General features: G+C 38.6%; 3 protein-coding genes across 3 annotated transcripts; 1 reads left to right on the top strand and 2 right to left on the bottom strand.

Annotated features, from left to right (window-relative positions):
* Positions 1-643: 643 nt before the first annotated feature.
* Positions 644-4,091, bottom strand: LOC111453314 (receptor-like protein kinase FERONIA). The gene is made up of 2 exons (XM_023094368.1): positions 3,936-4,091; positions 644-3,713 (listed from the first exon to the last, which is right to left on the bottom strand). The coding sequence occupies exon 2, from the start codon at positions 3,631-3,633 to the stop codon at positions 937-939; it is 2,697 nt and encodes an 898-aa protein (XP_022950136.1). The 5' UTR covers positions 3,634-3,713; positions 3,936-4,091; the 3' UTR covers positions 644-936.
* A 3,369-nt stretch (positions 4,092-7,460) lies between these two features.
* On the bottom strand, positions 7,461-12,578 carry LOC111453317 (serine/threonine-protein kinase STN8, chloroplastic). The gene is made up of 4 exons (XM_023094373.1): positions 11,932-12,578; positions 10,802-10,975; positions 9,151-9,555; positions 7,461-7,999 (listed from the first exon to the last, which is right to left on the bottom strand). Exons 1-4 carry the CDS (start codon positions 12,502-12,504, stop codon positions 7,649-7,651), a joined length of 1,503 nt encoding a protein of 500 aa, XP_022950141.1. The 5' UTR covers positions 12,505-12,578; the 3' UTR covers positions 7,461-7,648.
* A 2,673-nt stretch (positions 12,579-15,251) lies between these two features.
* Positions 15,252-16,362, top strand: LOC111453562 (high mobility group B protein 13-like). The gene is made up of 3 exons (XM_023094700.1): positions 15,252-15,770; positions 15,872-15,940; positions 16,045-16,362. Exons 1-3 carry the CDS (start codon positions 15,339-15,341, stop codon positions 16,123-16,125), a joined length of 582 nt encoding a protein of 193 aa, XP_022950468.1. The 5' UTR covers positions 15,252-15,338; the 3' UTR covers positions 16,126-16,362.
* Positions 16,363-16,651: the final 289 nt, after the last annotated feature.

Here is a 16,651-nt window from a genome sequence, read left to right as displayed (position 1 = left end):
AAAAAAAAAAAAAAAAAAAAAAAAAAAAAAAAAAAAAAAAAAAAAAAAAAAAAAAAAAAGGATGGATCCTTTACTCGTTCGGGATCTGTTTTATAGGTCGTATAACTGTGTCCTTGAGTTTCAAGCTTTTGATGGTGTTCATATCGAAGTTTTCATTTAAACTTATAAATATGTAACAGCTCTAAGCTCTAATATGGTGTTCAATCACAATATCACTAATTTGTTTGAAAAAATATGATACAGCTCAAACCTATCGTTAGTAGATATTGTCCGTTTTAGTCCGTTACGTATTGTATCTTTTTCACGATTTTAAAAAACATCTAGTAGGGAGAGGTACCCATACGTTCCCCTCTCCAATTGAGGTAAGATCTCACAATCCACTCTCCTTGAAAGCCTAGCGTCCTCGCTAGCACATTGCCCAATGTCTGGCTCTAATACCATTTGTAACACGTCATGCCTACCATTAGTGGTTATTATCCGTTTTGACCCGTAATGTATCGCAAACACGTTTACTAGGAAGAGATTTCTACCTTATAAAGAATGGTTCGTTCCCTCCCCTAATCGATATGGTAGGATTTCACAAAAAGATGGAATTGATACTAAAAAAAAAAAGTTAAAGACAAATTTAAAAGAATGACATAGATTAGTACAAAATAATACACTTAAGCAGTCAATAATAAAGAAACAGTGCAGGCAAAGGGAAAAAAAAAATCAATCCACACAAGAAAGTGAGTAAGAAGTAAAAATATGTTTGAATATACCGATATCTCTATCGATACTTTATACATACAATTCATACTACCAGGCAGAATAATAAACGATATTTTGCTTTGGATTGAAACAATTCGTAGCCTCTGATTGTACTTTTGATCAATCAAAACTATGAAAGTATTATGGCCTTACAGAGTTGAGTGAGTTCTGCCTCTCCTTCAGATGTTAACGACCTTTTGGGTTCATGATCTGTGAGAATACAGCACTCGGCGTCAAGCCGTCCGAATCTTCACTGGCAAGGCTTCGGCTTCCGATGCTCATACTGATTCCGGTGCTTCTCGAGTCGGTTATGTTTCCATCAATGCCTGGGGAAGCATCTAGATCCTTCTTTCCTTTGTAAACTACATCGAGCTGACCTTCTTCTATGTCCATCCCGCTGCCTAGCTTGCCACTCTCTTCGGCACTCTCCTGCAGCTGCAATGCGAACTCTAGATTCCAGAGAACGTCGCCCATCGATGGCCTGTCGATGCCCTGATCAGACACACATTTCATTGCGGTCTCTGCAAATTTCTTGAGACACTCCGATGCAATCTTCCCCTTAAGGAATGGGTCGATTATCTGATCTAAAATGCCTTTGATGTAGCAGTGTGCAGCCCATTCAGCTAAACTCACTTGCTCCTTGGGGAGTGTTGGGTTCAAGGCTGGCCGAGCACATAGGACCTCAAAGAGAACGACTCCGAAGGAGTAAACATCTGATTTGTCAGTCAATTGCTGTCGCCTAAAGTATTCAGGATCCAAGTATCCGAAACTACCTTTCACTACAGTGCTAACATGGGTGTGATCCAATGTAGGACCCGTTTTTGACAACCCGAAATCAGATACTTTTGCCACCCACTTTTCATCCAAAAGGATGTTGGTTGTCTTCACATCTCGGTGAATAATTGTATACTTGGCACCAGTGTGGAGATAATGCAGACCACGGGCAGCTCCAATGCATATTTCGAGCCTTTGCCTCCAAGACAATGGTGGCTTGTGAGTCTTGTATAAATGTTCTCGCAGTGTTCCATGAGCCATGCAATCATAAACCAGGATCATTTCACAATTCTCTTCGCAGTAGCCAATCAACGACACAAGGTGGCGATGGCGAAGCTTAGAGAGCATTTCAATCTCGGTCTGAAATTCATGCACACCTTGCTCGGAGAGAGGGTTCCCACGCTTAATGGCAACTTCCGTAGTCCCACCATCAATGACTCCCTTATAAACTTTTCCAAAACCACCCACTCCAAGTAGTAAAGATTCATCAAAGTCCCTTGTGGCAGCCTTGATCTCAGAAAATGAGAAGTGGCGGCAAAGGTTGGAAGGCAGGGAGGAGGTATAGCTTCCAGTTGTATTTGTCTTAGCAGATCCAGCTGAATGGGAATTTCCATAGAGAGAAAGAGGGAGCCATCCAGACGGTCCTTCAACCGAGCTAGAATCTTTCCCATGTCCACGGCGACGTTTAGCAACAACAAAGAAACCAATGATCAGAGCTAAAGCAGCTACTCCACAAACAACTCCAGCAATGATCCCTGCCTTATTCTTCGATTTACCATGAGAAGATGCTGGGTTAGCTAATGATGGATCAATAATTTCCTGTTTTGGCGCAGGAATAGGATTCGGCCCTGCAAGATTAGCATTTGAGTCACTGACTTTGAATATCTCCACTCCGTTCAAGATTGAATCGTAGTAATTGGGGACCATAGACTTGTCTGGATGCAGTTCGAGCCATAAATCCTTCTGTGGACTTCCACCACTAGGAATGAAAACCACATAATCTTTGTACACAGGAATATAGTTACTTCCAGCCCAGGCAACCACGTCTGCACCATCCATAGCAGTTTGATTAAAGATGTAAATGTCAAAGACTCTTTGGTTGACTTTTGTGATATTTGCAGCAACCTCACAAAAATGGAGCCTAACAAGGTAAAAGAACCCAGAGTCAACGGGCAATATCCATGTCATGTTATAATTCAAATTGACATTGTTATCAGGTCCCATTGCTCTAGCAGTGGAGTAGACATCAACCGGCGCAACATAAGTAGGAATACTCGGCGGATAATTAATCGTCGTGTTCTGATCAGTAGTCATTGTCACTCCCTGTGCTGCACCATACAAATATGGTGTGTCATCAAACCAAGACCTATACATTCCCGTATCACCGGAAGGCATAATATCATTGCCCCCGACGTTCAACCGATAGACATTCTCAAGCGCAGTGGTGTTATCCACAGTGAATGGAGTAGATGGGCCAACAACCAGAAGAGTCCCAGAAGTATCGCTGTAAATATCAGCCATGGATACAATCTCAATCCCATTCACAAATGCATAGGCCTTTGGATGACTGGAGGATGGAACGAAAGTCAAGTTCAACCATCCATCTTCAACATAGATCGAGTATTCCTTGATGATATAAGCAAAATTCAAAGCCTCGGCAGTTTGTGCAGCGCTGAAGTTCTTAAGAAGGGTATAGGATTGAGTGGAGACAGAGAAAAGAGCATCAGATGCATTAAGACCACTGTAAGAAGAAGGGTAAAAGTAGAGACGAACGAATAAACGACTAGGGGCCACAGGAAAGCTGTAGGTGAAATTAGAGTTGAAAACCCTAGCCGTCATGAAAGGGATATCAGGAACAGAAGGATCCTGGGTAGCGGCTTTCGATACGGTGCTATTCCCCCTCGCCGGAATAAACTTGGATTTGTCATCGGTCATCCATTTCCGATTATCGACGTCGTTGGCAGTCGAAGGCCCTCCACAATCGAGGAGGATGAAATCCCGGGGAACGTAATTGTCAGCTAAAACCACATGAACATCGAAGAACAAGCAAACGAAAACAGAGATCGATGCAAATGCAAATGCAAGATGGAACTTATGAATTTCCTTCATGAGTCAACTCGAAAACTTCTTCCTCTCTAGATCAGAACAACATCAACAGCCGATTAAACTTGACAAGAATCCAAAATTTCCTACACAGAAATCAACAGAACAAGTAAATCACCAACTTCCAGCATCAGCAAGCAACCAATCAATCATCATACGAGTTCGATCCAAGAAATTACAAGCCAATGAAGTGAAAATCAAAAAGGATGTAAGATGAATCAGATCCAAGCAAAGGAAAAACACAAAGCTAAAGCAAATTATCTCCTTCGATGGATCCAGAAAGTAGGGATTTGGAGGAGAAAGCTTACCTGGAGAGTGGCGATCGAGGAACCGGATTGAAGAGGAAGGAGAAGCAGAGAGATGACTGTGAAACAATGGTGGAAAGCCCAAAAGTAAAAGACCCGAAACCGTAGGAAATGGGGAAGAAGATGGTGCCAGCCAAGAGCTTCGGTGCGGGCCGCAATATTCAGTGTCTCACTCAATCAGCTTTTCAATTGTTCTACAATAACGCCCTTGGATTTTCAACTTATCTACGATTTTGCCACTACCTCTTTGGGTTAGGTGAGACAACTCACGGTAACTATTGCTATTGTGACCAATTTGAGAATAATTCAACTACGATAACATACTAACAATTATTTAATTTCTACCGTGCTATAATTAAACTTAAATTTTAAATAAAAATAATAAAAATTCACAATTTGAAATCGAAGAAATGAAGTGTGTGTTTATAAGCCGTAAGAACACGTTTTTTTGTTTGTGTAGCTCGAGCTGCTTTGCTCGGTAAGAAATGAAAGAGAAATTTAGTAGAGATTTTTATTGAAGTATAAAAAATCATACACAGTGTGACAATAGGAACTCTATTTACTAAGAAAAATTGTTGAGTTGCAGATGTTAATGATCCAATTACAGAGTTTTCGAGCATCACGTCGTACTTTAGTAGGTTTGGATGTCATGTTGTGAAAGACGTGACGGGCTGAGCTAAATTATCGATGATAGAAGGTGGAAAGCAAAGGCATCCTTGAGTTAAACATAATCAAGTAATGTCATATCCTGTTTGACCTAGACCTAGGTCAAATTGTGGATCGTGGATATGAACTATCTCACTAAAAGACAGTAACATTCTGTACATTTTGGATTTTATTACGATAGGTATGTATTAAACCTGACCAATTTGGTCTCATCTTATTGCAATCATAATTAACCTGGACATACCTTAATAGTTATCGGGATGAAAATTTCAGATTTTCGCTCCTACAAAATGTCTTGTTCTAAAAGAAATAGAAAAAACACAGACCAAATAGTTATACCAATCCACGGGTTTTATCCATATTTTGACTCAACACTCAATTTCACTTTTTAAGTTATGTAATTCACTGTACTAACCGAGTCACCATATCGTAAATACTCAGTGTAGGATTAAAAATATTTTATTTTATTTTATTTTTTTGTAATAATATAACAATAAAAAAAAAATCGAAACTACAATTTATTAAAAATACTCGTAAATTTTGTATTTTGTCTCAAAAATACTCTTAAACTTTCACAATTTTAATAATACATATTATTAGTATTTTATTTATTTATTATTTTCAAATTTTTTATTTTATTTATTTTTAGGGAATATTAAATAAAATATTAATTATTTTGGATATTTTTAAGATAAAAGGCAAAATTACGTATATAGCCTTTTGTGAAACAAAGAGCGGCCAACTAATATATCTCTGGTGTCGTTGGGTTTGATGGCATATGCGGAAAAGTTTGAATTTGTGGTGGATGGTAAGCTATGACTCAATGGACGGTGGATCTGAGAGAGAAGTTTAATCGGACGGTCAGAAACATTTAGAGAAAGATAAGCCAAAATGAAACTAAAAAATAATATTAATAAAAATTGTGTTGAATAAATCAAATAATGGTCTATTATATATATTTTTATTGCCTGATTTTACGCGTTTTCTTTTTATTTATTATTATTTTTTTAAAATTAATTTTAATGGGAATAAAGGGTACACGCGTTTGGATTTGGTTTACAGTCGGCGCGTCGTGACGCCCATTAGGCGCCAGCTATTTTTAGTTGTTAGTATTTTTAGTTCTAAATACCAACGTGGGTGGGGCCCACTTCCACCTGTCTTCCCATTCCCTGCTTACGTGGATAAATCAGTTTTTTTTTTAATTTATTTATTTTAAAATGATAAAATCTCACCTTTTGTAGGTGAAATAATTTGTCTTTTTATTATTATTTTTTCATACGTGTCAATTTTTTTTTAAATTTGAAGAATATAGTTTTTAAAAGCTTATATTTTGTTTTTGATGTCTTAAATTGAATTTTTTTTTATTAACAGATATTAAACAATATTAAAAATAATGTGTGAAAAAATAAATAATAGTTTATGTATTTAAATATATTAAGATTTATTTTCATTTTATTTATTTATTTTTAATTAACCATTAAAAAGGATTAGGCTTATATATATTTAAACCAAACTAATAAATGACTGTCAAATTATCCTAAAGTCAAAATAAAAGTCAAAGGAATAAAGTTGTGATAATTCACATCCAAAACACACCGTCGAAATCATAAAATAAAATCAAGAAAATATATTTTATTTTTCTTTTATTTATGAATGGTAAACAAATTCAAAGAACAGGGAATTCGTTCTCTTCTCCTATCGATATGAGATCTTACCATTCACTCTTTTGGAGGCGTCCAGTGTTCTCACTAGCACACTGATTGATGTCTGGCTCTAATACTATTTCTAATAGCCTAAGTCATCGCTAGCAAATATTGTTTGTTGTAGTCCGTTATGTATCGTCACAGTTAAAATATTACAACGATACAAATATTTTTTAATTTTTTAAAAAGATGAAGAGATTATTGAAACTTTTTAAAGTTTAAGAGCATTTTTTAATAGAGTATTATGGTTAAAATATTTTCTAGATTTTTTTAAAAATTTTGGGAGTATTATTGATATTTTTAAAATTGAAGATTATTTTAGAGATAAAAGTATAAATATCGATATTTATACTTAATTTAATTTTTTTTTATATTATTATTACCTATGACTTCACAAACCATCTTAATTTGAAGCATAAAATAATAATAATAATAATAATAATAATAAATCTTTTTTTGGTTACCAAAAAAAATAACAATAATAATAACAATACTGCTAAATACATGCAACGCACCGTTTAGTCGGAATTAGGAGTTAGTTTGCTAACTAATTAATTTTTGTTTTTTATTTTTAAAAATTAAGATTATAAACTATTATTAAATTTTTTTGAAAAATTATTTTTTATTTTTTAAGTTTAGTTTAAGAATTAAAATAATTTTTTAGAAAAATGCAAATAATTACAAAGAAATTGCAAGAAAATAAACATAATTTTTAAAATTAAAACAAAACATTGAAACATTAAATGGTTATCAAACTTTCAAAGCATTCATTAATTTTTTTTTAATGAATACCTAATTTGGGTTCGGTCATTATTTTATCGTCAATTATTTAATATATAGATTAGTAGACGGGTGAAATTTGACGATAGACTAATCGAAAATATCAAAATGATATTTTTTTCTCGTTAAAATATCATTCAATAATATTTTTATATTAATTTTTATCAAATTAATTACATAATAATAATAATAATAATTACCGAAAATATTCTAATACATGTTATATTAATAACTAAAATCTCGTCATTCAAAAGTAACAACGCACACCTAACATTGGTTACAAGTGTCAATAATTTTAATCTTCGTAATAATCTTAAAAGTAGGATAAGGTTGGGTTATAACCCTATTCTTGGATTAGTCGATTTGACCAAAAAAAATGTCAACTCACGAACTGACTTGATATTTCACTTTTTCACTTTTTCGAAAAGTCAACCCAACCGAAAAATAGCTACCTATGTGTTTGATATTGGTCGAGATTCTCTCAAAAGTCAAAATTTAGCAATTGGAAGGCATTGGTTTAAAGGTTATAATCTTGCAAATGAATATATAATATTTCTACTTACAACCTCATTTCTTGACCAAGTTTAGTTTTGAAATAACTGCTGCTGCTTGATCACTCCCCAACAAGAAATAAGGATGCCTCAGAGCAGCGGAAGCCGATAAACGCCCCCTTCTAAGTGAGCCTCTCTCCGAAACGAGCTTCGTTGCGAGATCCCACCCTCTCCTCGAGTCGAGATCGAGTATCGTCAAATCAGGCTTCGTTCGTGTTCTCTCCCTCCATTCATTCAAGTCATATCCATAGTTCTTAATTTCCATATTGAAATTCTTCAACCCAGCACTGCTCCTCAAGCTTGGTACTGCCATTTGCATAAGCACAATACCAGCAGAATACATGTCGAACAAATCAGGGCTGTTCAGCTGCAATAACAAAAGTTCGAGAGCCCACATTAGTTAGAGAGGAGAACGAAACACACTTTATAAGGGTGTGGAAACCTTTCTCTATTAGACGCGTTTTGAAAACTTTGAGGGGAAGCTCGAAAGGGGAAGTCCAAAAAGGACAATATATGATAAGGGTGGGCTTCGGCCGTTACAAATGGTATCAGAGCCAGCACCGGGCGATGTGCCAACAAGGACGCTAGGCCTCGAAGTGGATTGGGGAGTCCCACGTCGATTGGAGAAGGGAGCGAGTGCCAGCGAGGATACTAGCCCCGAAGGGGGGTGAATTGTGTGATCCCATATTGGTTGGAGAGGAGAACAAAACACCCTTGATAAGGGTGTGGAAACCTTTGTTTAGCGGACGCGTTTTAAAAACGCTGAGGGGAACCCAAAAGGAAAGAGGACAATATCTGCTAATAGTGGGCTTGGACTGTTACAAATGGTATCAGAGCTAGACACTGGGCAATGTGTCAGCAAGGAGGCTAGGCCTCGAAGTGGATTGGGGAATCTCGAGAATGAGTGCCAGCAAAGACGCTAGACCCCGAAGGGGGGTGGATTGTGAGATCTCACATCGGTTGGGGAGGAGAACGAAACACTTTTTATAAGGACGTGGAAACTTTTCCCTAGGGGACGTGTTTTAAAAACCTTGAGGGGAACCCCAAAAGGAAAAGCCCAAAGAGGACAATATTTGCTAGCAGTGGGTTTGGACCGTTACAAATGGTATCAGAGCTGGATACTGGGCAATGTGCCAACAAAGAGGCTAGGTCCGAAGTTGATTGGGAGGTCTCAGGAAGAGGACGTTGGGCCCTGAAGAGAGGTGGATTGTGAGATCCCACATCGGTTGGAGAGGAGAACAAAACACCTATAAGGATGTGGAAACCTTTTCCTATCAGACGTGTTTTAAAACTCGTGAGGGAAACCCCGAAAGGAAAAGCCCAAAGAAGACAATGTCTGCTAACGATGGGCTTGGACCGTTACATGAAGTCCACGACAGCCTTTGAACAGCATGGATCATTTTATAGATGAATAAGCTAAACTCAAACAGAACTTAGCAACAAAGACACATCATTTCTAATAAGCATCAGAACCCCAAACTTTGAGCATTAAGAAAAGATCCATGGAGATCAGCTTACCTGCCAGAGAATAGGAGAAAGAAGTGCAGCAATGGGAGCTGGAGGAGGGCTAGGTGTTTCTTCGGGCATCACGTAAAGCTCGGGAGGACAGTAGTCAGGATCCAGCAAAGCAAGGTTCGGTATGTAGTTCTTGCCGATTCGGAGATCGGTGGCTGCCCCGAAATCTATAATCTTTATCTGTCCTTTCTTGGTTACTACTAAGTTTGCTGGCTTTACGTCCCTGTGAACGATGCCCGTGTCATGGATCTTCTTCAATGATGTGATGATTTGGCGGAGTATTTGCTTGATTATCAATGCATTTCTTTCGATCGAGTTCATGCCTTGTAAGACACGTCGGAACATTAGCGTTTCCAAGTTTAGGGGGAAGCTTCTATCTTTCATGTAATCTCCAAGAGTCTGATCTCCCTGCATATAAAACATCCTTGAGATTAAACATACTGTTTTGGAAGCTGCCTCCAACCCCACCGCCAGTAGATATTATCCGCTTTGACCCGTTATGTATCATCGTCAGTCTCACAGTTTTAAAACGCGTCTAGTAGGGAGAGGTTTCTACACCCTAATAAGGAATATTTCGTTTTCCTCTCCAACCGATATGGGATCTCACAATCCACCCCCCTTGAGGGTCCAGAGTCCTCACTGGCACACCACCCGGTGTCTGGCTCTGATACCACTTGTAATAACCCAAGCTCACGGTTTTAAAATACGTCTATTAAGGACAAGTTTCCACACCCTTATAAGGAATGTTTCGTTCCCTCTCCAATTGATGTGGAATCTCACAATCCACCATCTTCGTAGACCAGCATCCTTGCTGGCACACTGCCCAATGTCTGGCTCTGGTACCATATATAATAGCTCAAGCCCACCACTTGTAGATATTGTCCGCTTTGAGTCATGACATATCACTGTCAGCCTCACGGTTTTAAAACACGTCTATTAAGGAGAGGCTTCCACACCCTTATAAGGAATGTTTCGTTCCCTCTCCAATTGATGTGGAATCTCAAATCCACCCTCTTTGGGGACCAGCGTCCTCGCTGGCACACTACCTAGTGTCTGGCTCTAGTACCATTTGCAATAGCTCAAGCCCACCACTAGCAGATATTGTCCGCTTTGAGTCATTACATATCGCCGTCAGCCTCATGGTTTTAAAACGCGCCTACTAGGGAGGGGTTTCCACACCCTTATAAGGAATGTTTCGCTCCCTCTCCAACCAATGTGGGATTTCACAATCCACCCCCTTGGGGGCCCAATGTCACAACCTAACTATGAAAGAGAGTAGGTTGTGACCCTCACGTTGCAACAAGAGAAGCAGCAACCTCAAGTGGCGCCCATCCAGCCACGCAAGGGCCTAGACGAGTATCATGATGCGACCAAGGAGGATGGTGCATCATCTAACACACCACACAGTTTAGAGAAAACAAACATAAATTTCAAAGCTCAGAAGCCAAAGAACGAAATCATTATCAAACAGAGCCTAAATTTTTCACAAAATGTTACTGATAAATCTCGAGTTCAAAAGCTTTCTACGTCGCTACCTCTCCATTGCATATAACTTGAATTGATACTCAAGATGAATGGCCAGAAGTGCACATTATTGGATGATAAGATAGCAAATGAATAAAGTGTTCTAAAAAATGATACCAAACTCAAGTACCTCAAATTTCCAAACGAGCCATTTTCCTCCTGCAGAGAATTGCCTGTTTTCTCTATCAGCTACAAAACTGCCAAGAAACTCAGCACAAGTTTCAGGCGCTGCTCTTGAAAGCCTGTAGTTAAACCACTCTTCATATTCCCCAAATTTTTCAGCTCCTTTAACACCAACTTTAATCTGTAAATAGCCATCAAACAGCGTAACCGATTCCCGCTACGGGAATCCATAGATGAATTTTGAAGCGTAAAACGTAATCGAATAAGGTTTATTATCGACCTCTCTATATGAAAGCGTTCAAAGATGCCTTCACCTATAGGCTTAGAAACAGTACAACTAATCAAAGTGAGACCAGCTCGACTCGAATATCGAAGAAAAGTGGATTTGTGTAACCAACTCCAGCTCTGGGAATCCATAGATGAATTTTGAAGAGTAAAACGTAATCGAATAAGGTCTATTATCGACCTCTCTATATGAAAGCGTGCAAAGATGTCTTATCCTATAGGCTCAAAAAGAGACCAACTCGACTCGAATATCGAAGAAAGGTGGATTTATGTGTAACTAACTCTAGCTCTGGGAATCTATTGATGAATTTGGTAGAGTAAAACGTAATCGAATAAGGTCTATTATCGACCTCTCTATGTGAAAGCGTAGATACCTTCTCTTGTAGGCTCAAAAAGAGCCCAACTAATCAAAGTGAGACTAGCTCGACTCGGATATCGAAGAAAAGTGGATTTGTGTGTAACCAACCCATCTCCGGGAATCTATAGATGAATTTTGAAGAGTAAAACGTAATCGAATAAATCAACCTCTCTGTATGAAAGCATGCAAAGATACCTTCTCCTATAGGCTCAAAAAGAGACCAACTCGACTCGAATATCGAAGAAAAGTGGATTTGTGTGTAACCAACTCCAGTTTCGGAAATTCATAGATGAATTTTGAACAGTAAAATGTAATCGAATAAGGTTTATTATCGACCTCTCTATATGAAAGCGTGCAAAGATGTCTTCTCTAGAAACAGTGCAGCTAATCAAAGTGAGACCCGCTCGACCGATATCGTAATCCATAGATGAATTTTGAAGAGTAAAACGTAATCGAAGGAAACAGCCACAGAAAATCATTGCATAGAGCGTTACCTTCTTAAGAATCACTTTGTCCTTCCCATCCAACTCCAAAACTTTGCTCGTTCGGTTTTCAATCTTCACATTCTTCGGAAGAAATGCACCCGAATAAACAACTCCGAACGAACCCTCTCCTAGTTTTGAGCCAATCACAAAGTCAGAGCTCTTCAAGTTTCTTCTTCCTATCAAACTATACAGCCCCAGCTGCAGAGGAGCCAGAAGGTACGTATCAATGGCGCCAAACAGAACCCCTGGTCGAGCAGTGAGATAAACCCAAATGAACCCAGCAAAAACAATGAAACCCCATTTCTGCAAATCGCTCAATTCCCCAGAGAATCGTTGAAATTGAACATACCCAGATTGCAAAACTGGAAGTTGATCGACTCGCAGTGGGCCGTCTAGGTTATTGAGGAGATCGTCGGAGATGTCGCCGAAGAATGATGCTCGGCACTTGCCCGCCGGCGGTTTGGGCCTGAAAGTTCCGGCGAAGAGGGGGATTTCTGTTGGAAGAATGGGTTTCAGAGGAGAGAATCGGGTTTGGTGGGTTTGTTGGAGGGAAATTGCAAATGGGAAGATGAGAGAGGCCATTGGCGTGATATCGAGTAAATGGGTGTCGCGATGGGAGGGCGTTGCGCGGCATCATCTTACAGAGTGCGAGAGTGGCGTGGGGCAGTGGCTGCACTGAGGCCGCGTGGCTTTATCGACTTTATCCACTTGTGAGTTCCAAAATCTTTAGCGCTGAGATGAGGGTAAGTGGGTCCGTTTGGGGTTCCTTTTTCTCTTTTTGCATCTCTGGTTTTTGTTTAGAAAACTAATGAAACGAATGGATAGTACAATTGTTCGAACTTTCATCGACTCCGATTGTTCGAACTTTCCGGTCACCGTTAAGGTTTCACGGTGCGCGAAGTCTTTCCGACATCGGCCCTAGTCGGAGCGTTGCAAATTTAGACGACATCGAAGGGAATTTAGCTAGTAGAAATGGGAATGGTTCAGAAAAAATGGGTCGATGGTCCAAATGCCCGAAAGAAAATTTCGAGCTTCATAAAGAATGCTTCCTCCCCCTCTCCAACATACATGGGATCTCATAATCCACCTCATTAGGGCCAGCAACTGTTACTGACACTCATTTTCCTCTCTACAATCGCTATGAGATCTCACCATCCACTCCTTTCGAGGTCTAGTGTCCTCGCTCACACACCGCTCGGTATCCACTTCTCTTCGGGAGTCACCGTTCTTGCTGGCACATTGCCTGGTGTCCACTCTCCTTCGGAGCTCATCATCCTCTCTAGCACACTGCTCGGTGTCTGGCTTTGATACTATTTGTAACAGCTCAAGCCTACAGATATAGTCATCTTTGGACTTTCTCCTTTCAGGCTTCCCCTCAAGGTTAACACCTCTGTTAGAGAAGTCTCCACACCCTTATAAATGATGTTTCGTTCTCCTCTCCAATCGATTGAGATCTCACAATTTGCCCTCTTCAGGGCGCAGCTCCCTCTGACACTCGTTCATTTCTTCCGTCTATTTGGGATCTCACAAATACAGAATAGTTACACTTGGTTGACGGAATATTTGAGAGGTACCCATGTACTCTAGAAAGCTCTAGATTCTAGAATTGTTACTTGTTGCTAATTTCTTATCTACTTCAATATTCCTCGGTTAGATGCGTGGATACACTTTCAACGTTGGTGCCGTTGATTCTCTCAAACTTGGTTCATTTGATTGTTCTTTTCGTCCTTTGAGCCCATAAGTGAAGTGATCTTTGTAAATGTACGAAGATTTATTGCTTTTAGTTTGTATCTAGTGATATCTTTACCGAAACATCTGTCCTTTACAAGTTGATTCTCAAGTTCATGAAACCATTTCCCGTGAGGGCATACGCTTTAAGCAGGTTAATAATGTCGAGCTATTATTTAAAAAATACATTTGTTCTTTTTGCAATATTCCTGAAGTAGAAATTTGTTAGAATGTTGGATATCAATTAAAAGTTGAAACGGTACGACAGTGACCTAGAACAAAAATTAAGACCCAAACACCCACATCATTTCATGTCACTATCACTCCCATTTCAGGACATGATTTCCATCCAAAATTCTAACGGAATTCTATTTCAATGGTAGTTTTGGAACATTTATGAAAGGTTCGTGGATAATTCATTCAATGACCTTATCGAAAACCTTACAAGTTTAGAAACTGATCGATTAAATTGAAAGTCTGAGGGCGTAGATACATACAACTACTCGAGCAAAAACATATTTTGCAATTTTTTTCATAAATTATGTTAGAGAATCTTCGGCTTGTCGCATTAGATTTATATTAAATGATCCATAGCGTAAAGTTTAAGAATTAAAATAAAATATTTAAAGGAATAAGAATAAATAAAAAAGATGTATGAACCTAAAAATGCAATGAAACCATGGAAGGGAACAGTGAAAAGAGACTGGTAAAAAATAAAAAAAGTAAAAAGTAATTTTCTTTTTGTTTTTTTACCCTACACTTTCTTTAATTTGAATTTAATTATATTAAATTGATTGAATGTGACATTTTTTTTTTAATAATCTCTTGTGATTATTTAAATGTGATTTTCAGCTGCTAATGAACAGAGAATATTCTCTTTTTTGAGTATATATTACATATTTTAATAACATATATTAATTATACCCTAAAGTTTAGGTGGTATGAATTAAATTCTCAAATTAATAATTATAGCTTTATAAACTTTAAACTTTCTTTTTTTTTTTTGTAACATTCCCTACACACAACCACCCCTCGATGAAGGGTGGACGGGAAAAGCTACAGGAGGCTCGAGAGTAGGGAAAAACTATAGGAGGCTCGAGAGTAGCTCAGGAAATGAAACTCTCTCTCTTTTTCCCTTTCAAACAAATCTTTCTCATCTCCATCCACACGAAATTTTTCATTTATTTTTGTCGTGATCAGGGTCGGGATTCCCCACGAGACCTTGTAGGGATCGAATTTCCTCTGAGTTATTTTAAAATTTTTATTTTTCAATATAATAAAAAAAATCTAATAAATCAAAGCAAGTTTTAAAAATTCAAAATTTAATATTACAGCACATTTTGAGAATTGAGCGGGGCAGAGACGGGAATATAATTCTGTCCCCGACCCTATTTATCTAACAGGAAAAAAATGTTCCCCACTTCCTCTTCATTTAACCCGAGAATCTTCTCCTGCCTTGCAGGTAAAATAGACATGTCTATCGATCACGCTGGTGTTTTTGTCTTTAACTAGTTAAAGTGATCCAACGAACAGAAATTATTTTTAAATAAAGTAGCCGTTGCCGCCAGTCTAATTTCAAATTCAAACACTACGAACACAAACACAATACATCCAGAAGCCCTCTCTCCCAATCATCTCTTTTCTATGATTCCATTTCTCTTCCACACCAATTCTCCGTCTCCACCAATATGCAGGCTCTCCACCAACCCTTAGCCACACCTCACGATCTTCCTCTCAAGTCCGGCCGCCGCCCACTCCAGCCGAAGAACTCGCTCCCGAATCCTGTACCTGCTGTCGCTAAAGTCGTCAAATCCAAGGCGGAACGGATCCAGATCTCGCTCCCTGCCGATGCCAACAAGGAGAACCATCCGCCGATTCACGCGAAGGCCGCGAGTGTCGAGTCCTGTGATTTGTCTCTGGCGGATGAACTCAATGCGGTTAAGAGGAAGCTTGAGAGATTGAGATTGGAACGTGAGCGGACGGAGCAGATGTTGAAAGAAAGAGATATGATCTTGGAGTTGCGAATGAAGGAGTTGTTGCAGAGAAGTAAGGAGCAGAGAGATCTGGAGATGGAGGTCGATCGGTTGTTCAGATTGAAGGAACTCAGATTGTACTGTATGGTAAACATTCTGTTTTGTGCGTTTGAAGTTTCGATCCGGTTACTTATGTTTTATCTGTTGTTCGTTTGCTGATTTTGGATGATTTGGATGATTTGGATCAGAGGATTTCTCCGATTCGGAGTCTCAGAGAGAAGGAGCGAGAGAAGATTTTTGCCGATGCGCAGTTTCCTGTAAGTTCCGATCCCTAATTTCGAAGCGATTTCTCGATTTTTCAAAAACTTCGGATTCATCCGCTTCAATGTAAAATCAATCTACAATCCGCTGATTGTTTCAGGAATATGAAATCGGCGACGGAGAAGAATCGGTCGGCGAAAACTCCTCGTTGGATTCTTCAGAATTCGTCACAGGTTTTTGAAATCAGTCTCAGTTTTGTTCATCGCTTTCGATTTTTCCCTTGCTTTCCGATTTCATCTTCTTCGGATTTCTTCTGAAAGTGACATTCAATCAATGATTTCAAAGGTAAAGAAAGAAATCAATGTAATACCTCATTATGTGCTTCTCTATGCTTTGTTTGAAACATTGAGTTTGTAATCAATATCAATCTTCGTCTTCTTCACTTCAATTAATGTTTGAAAATGAAGAAATTCCAAATCAGTGCCTGTTCATGATTTTGCTCTCGCGCCTTTATGATCTTAATTGAATTTTCTGTATGAGTTTAGAAATTGAAATTTCTTATCTAGATCATATTACAGGCATGCCTTTGACCATAAGCTTTCATGACTTTGTTTCGTGCTTCCCAAAAGGCCTCACACGTAATATTCCTTGATTATAAACTCATGACCATCAATGGAGATAATATTCCTTGATGAGATAATATTCCTTCATTGTAAACCCATGACCATTCCCTAAATTAACTGATTCGGACTTTCATCATCCAACCG

This window comes from Cucurbita moschata, unplaced genomic scaffold (genome assembly GCF_002738365.1).
Source record: "Cucurbita moschata cultivar Rifu unplaced genomic scaffold, Cmos_1.0 Cmo_Scf00015, whole genome shotgun sequence".
NCBI classification, from domain to species: domain Eukaryota; kingdom Viridiplantae; phylum Streptophyta; class Magnoliopsida; order Cucurbitales; family Cucurbitaceae; genus Cucurbita; species Cucurbita moschata.
The sequence above is the reverse complement of the archived record's forward strand: the minus strand, read 5'-3'. Positions and strand labels throughout refer to the sequence as shown.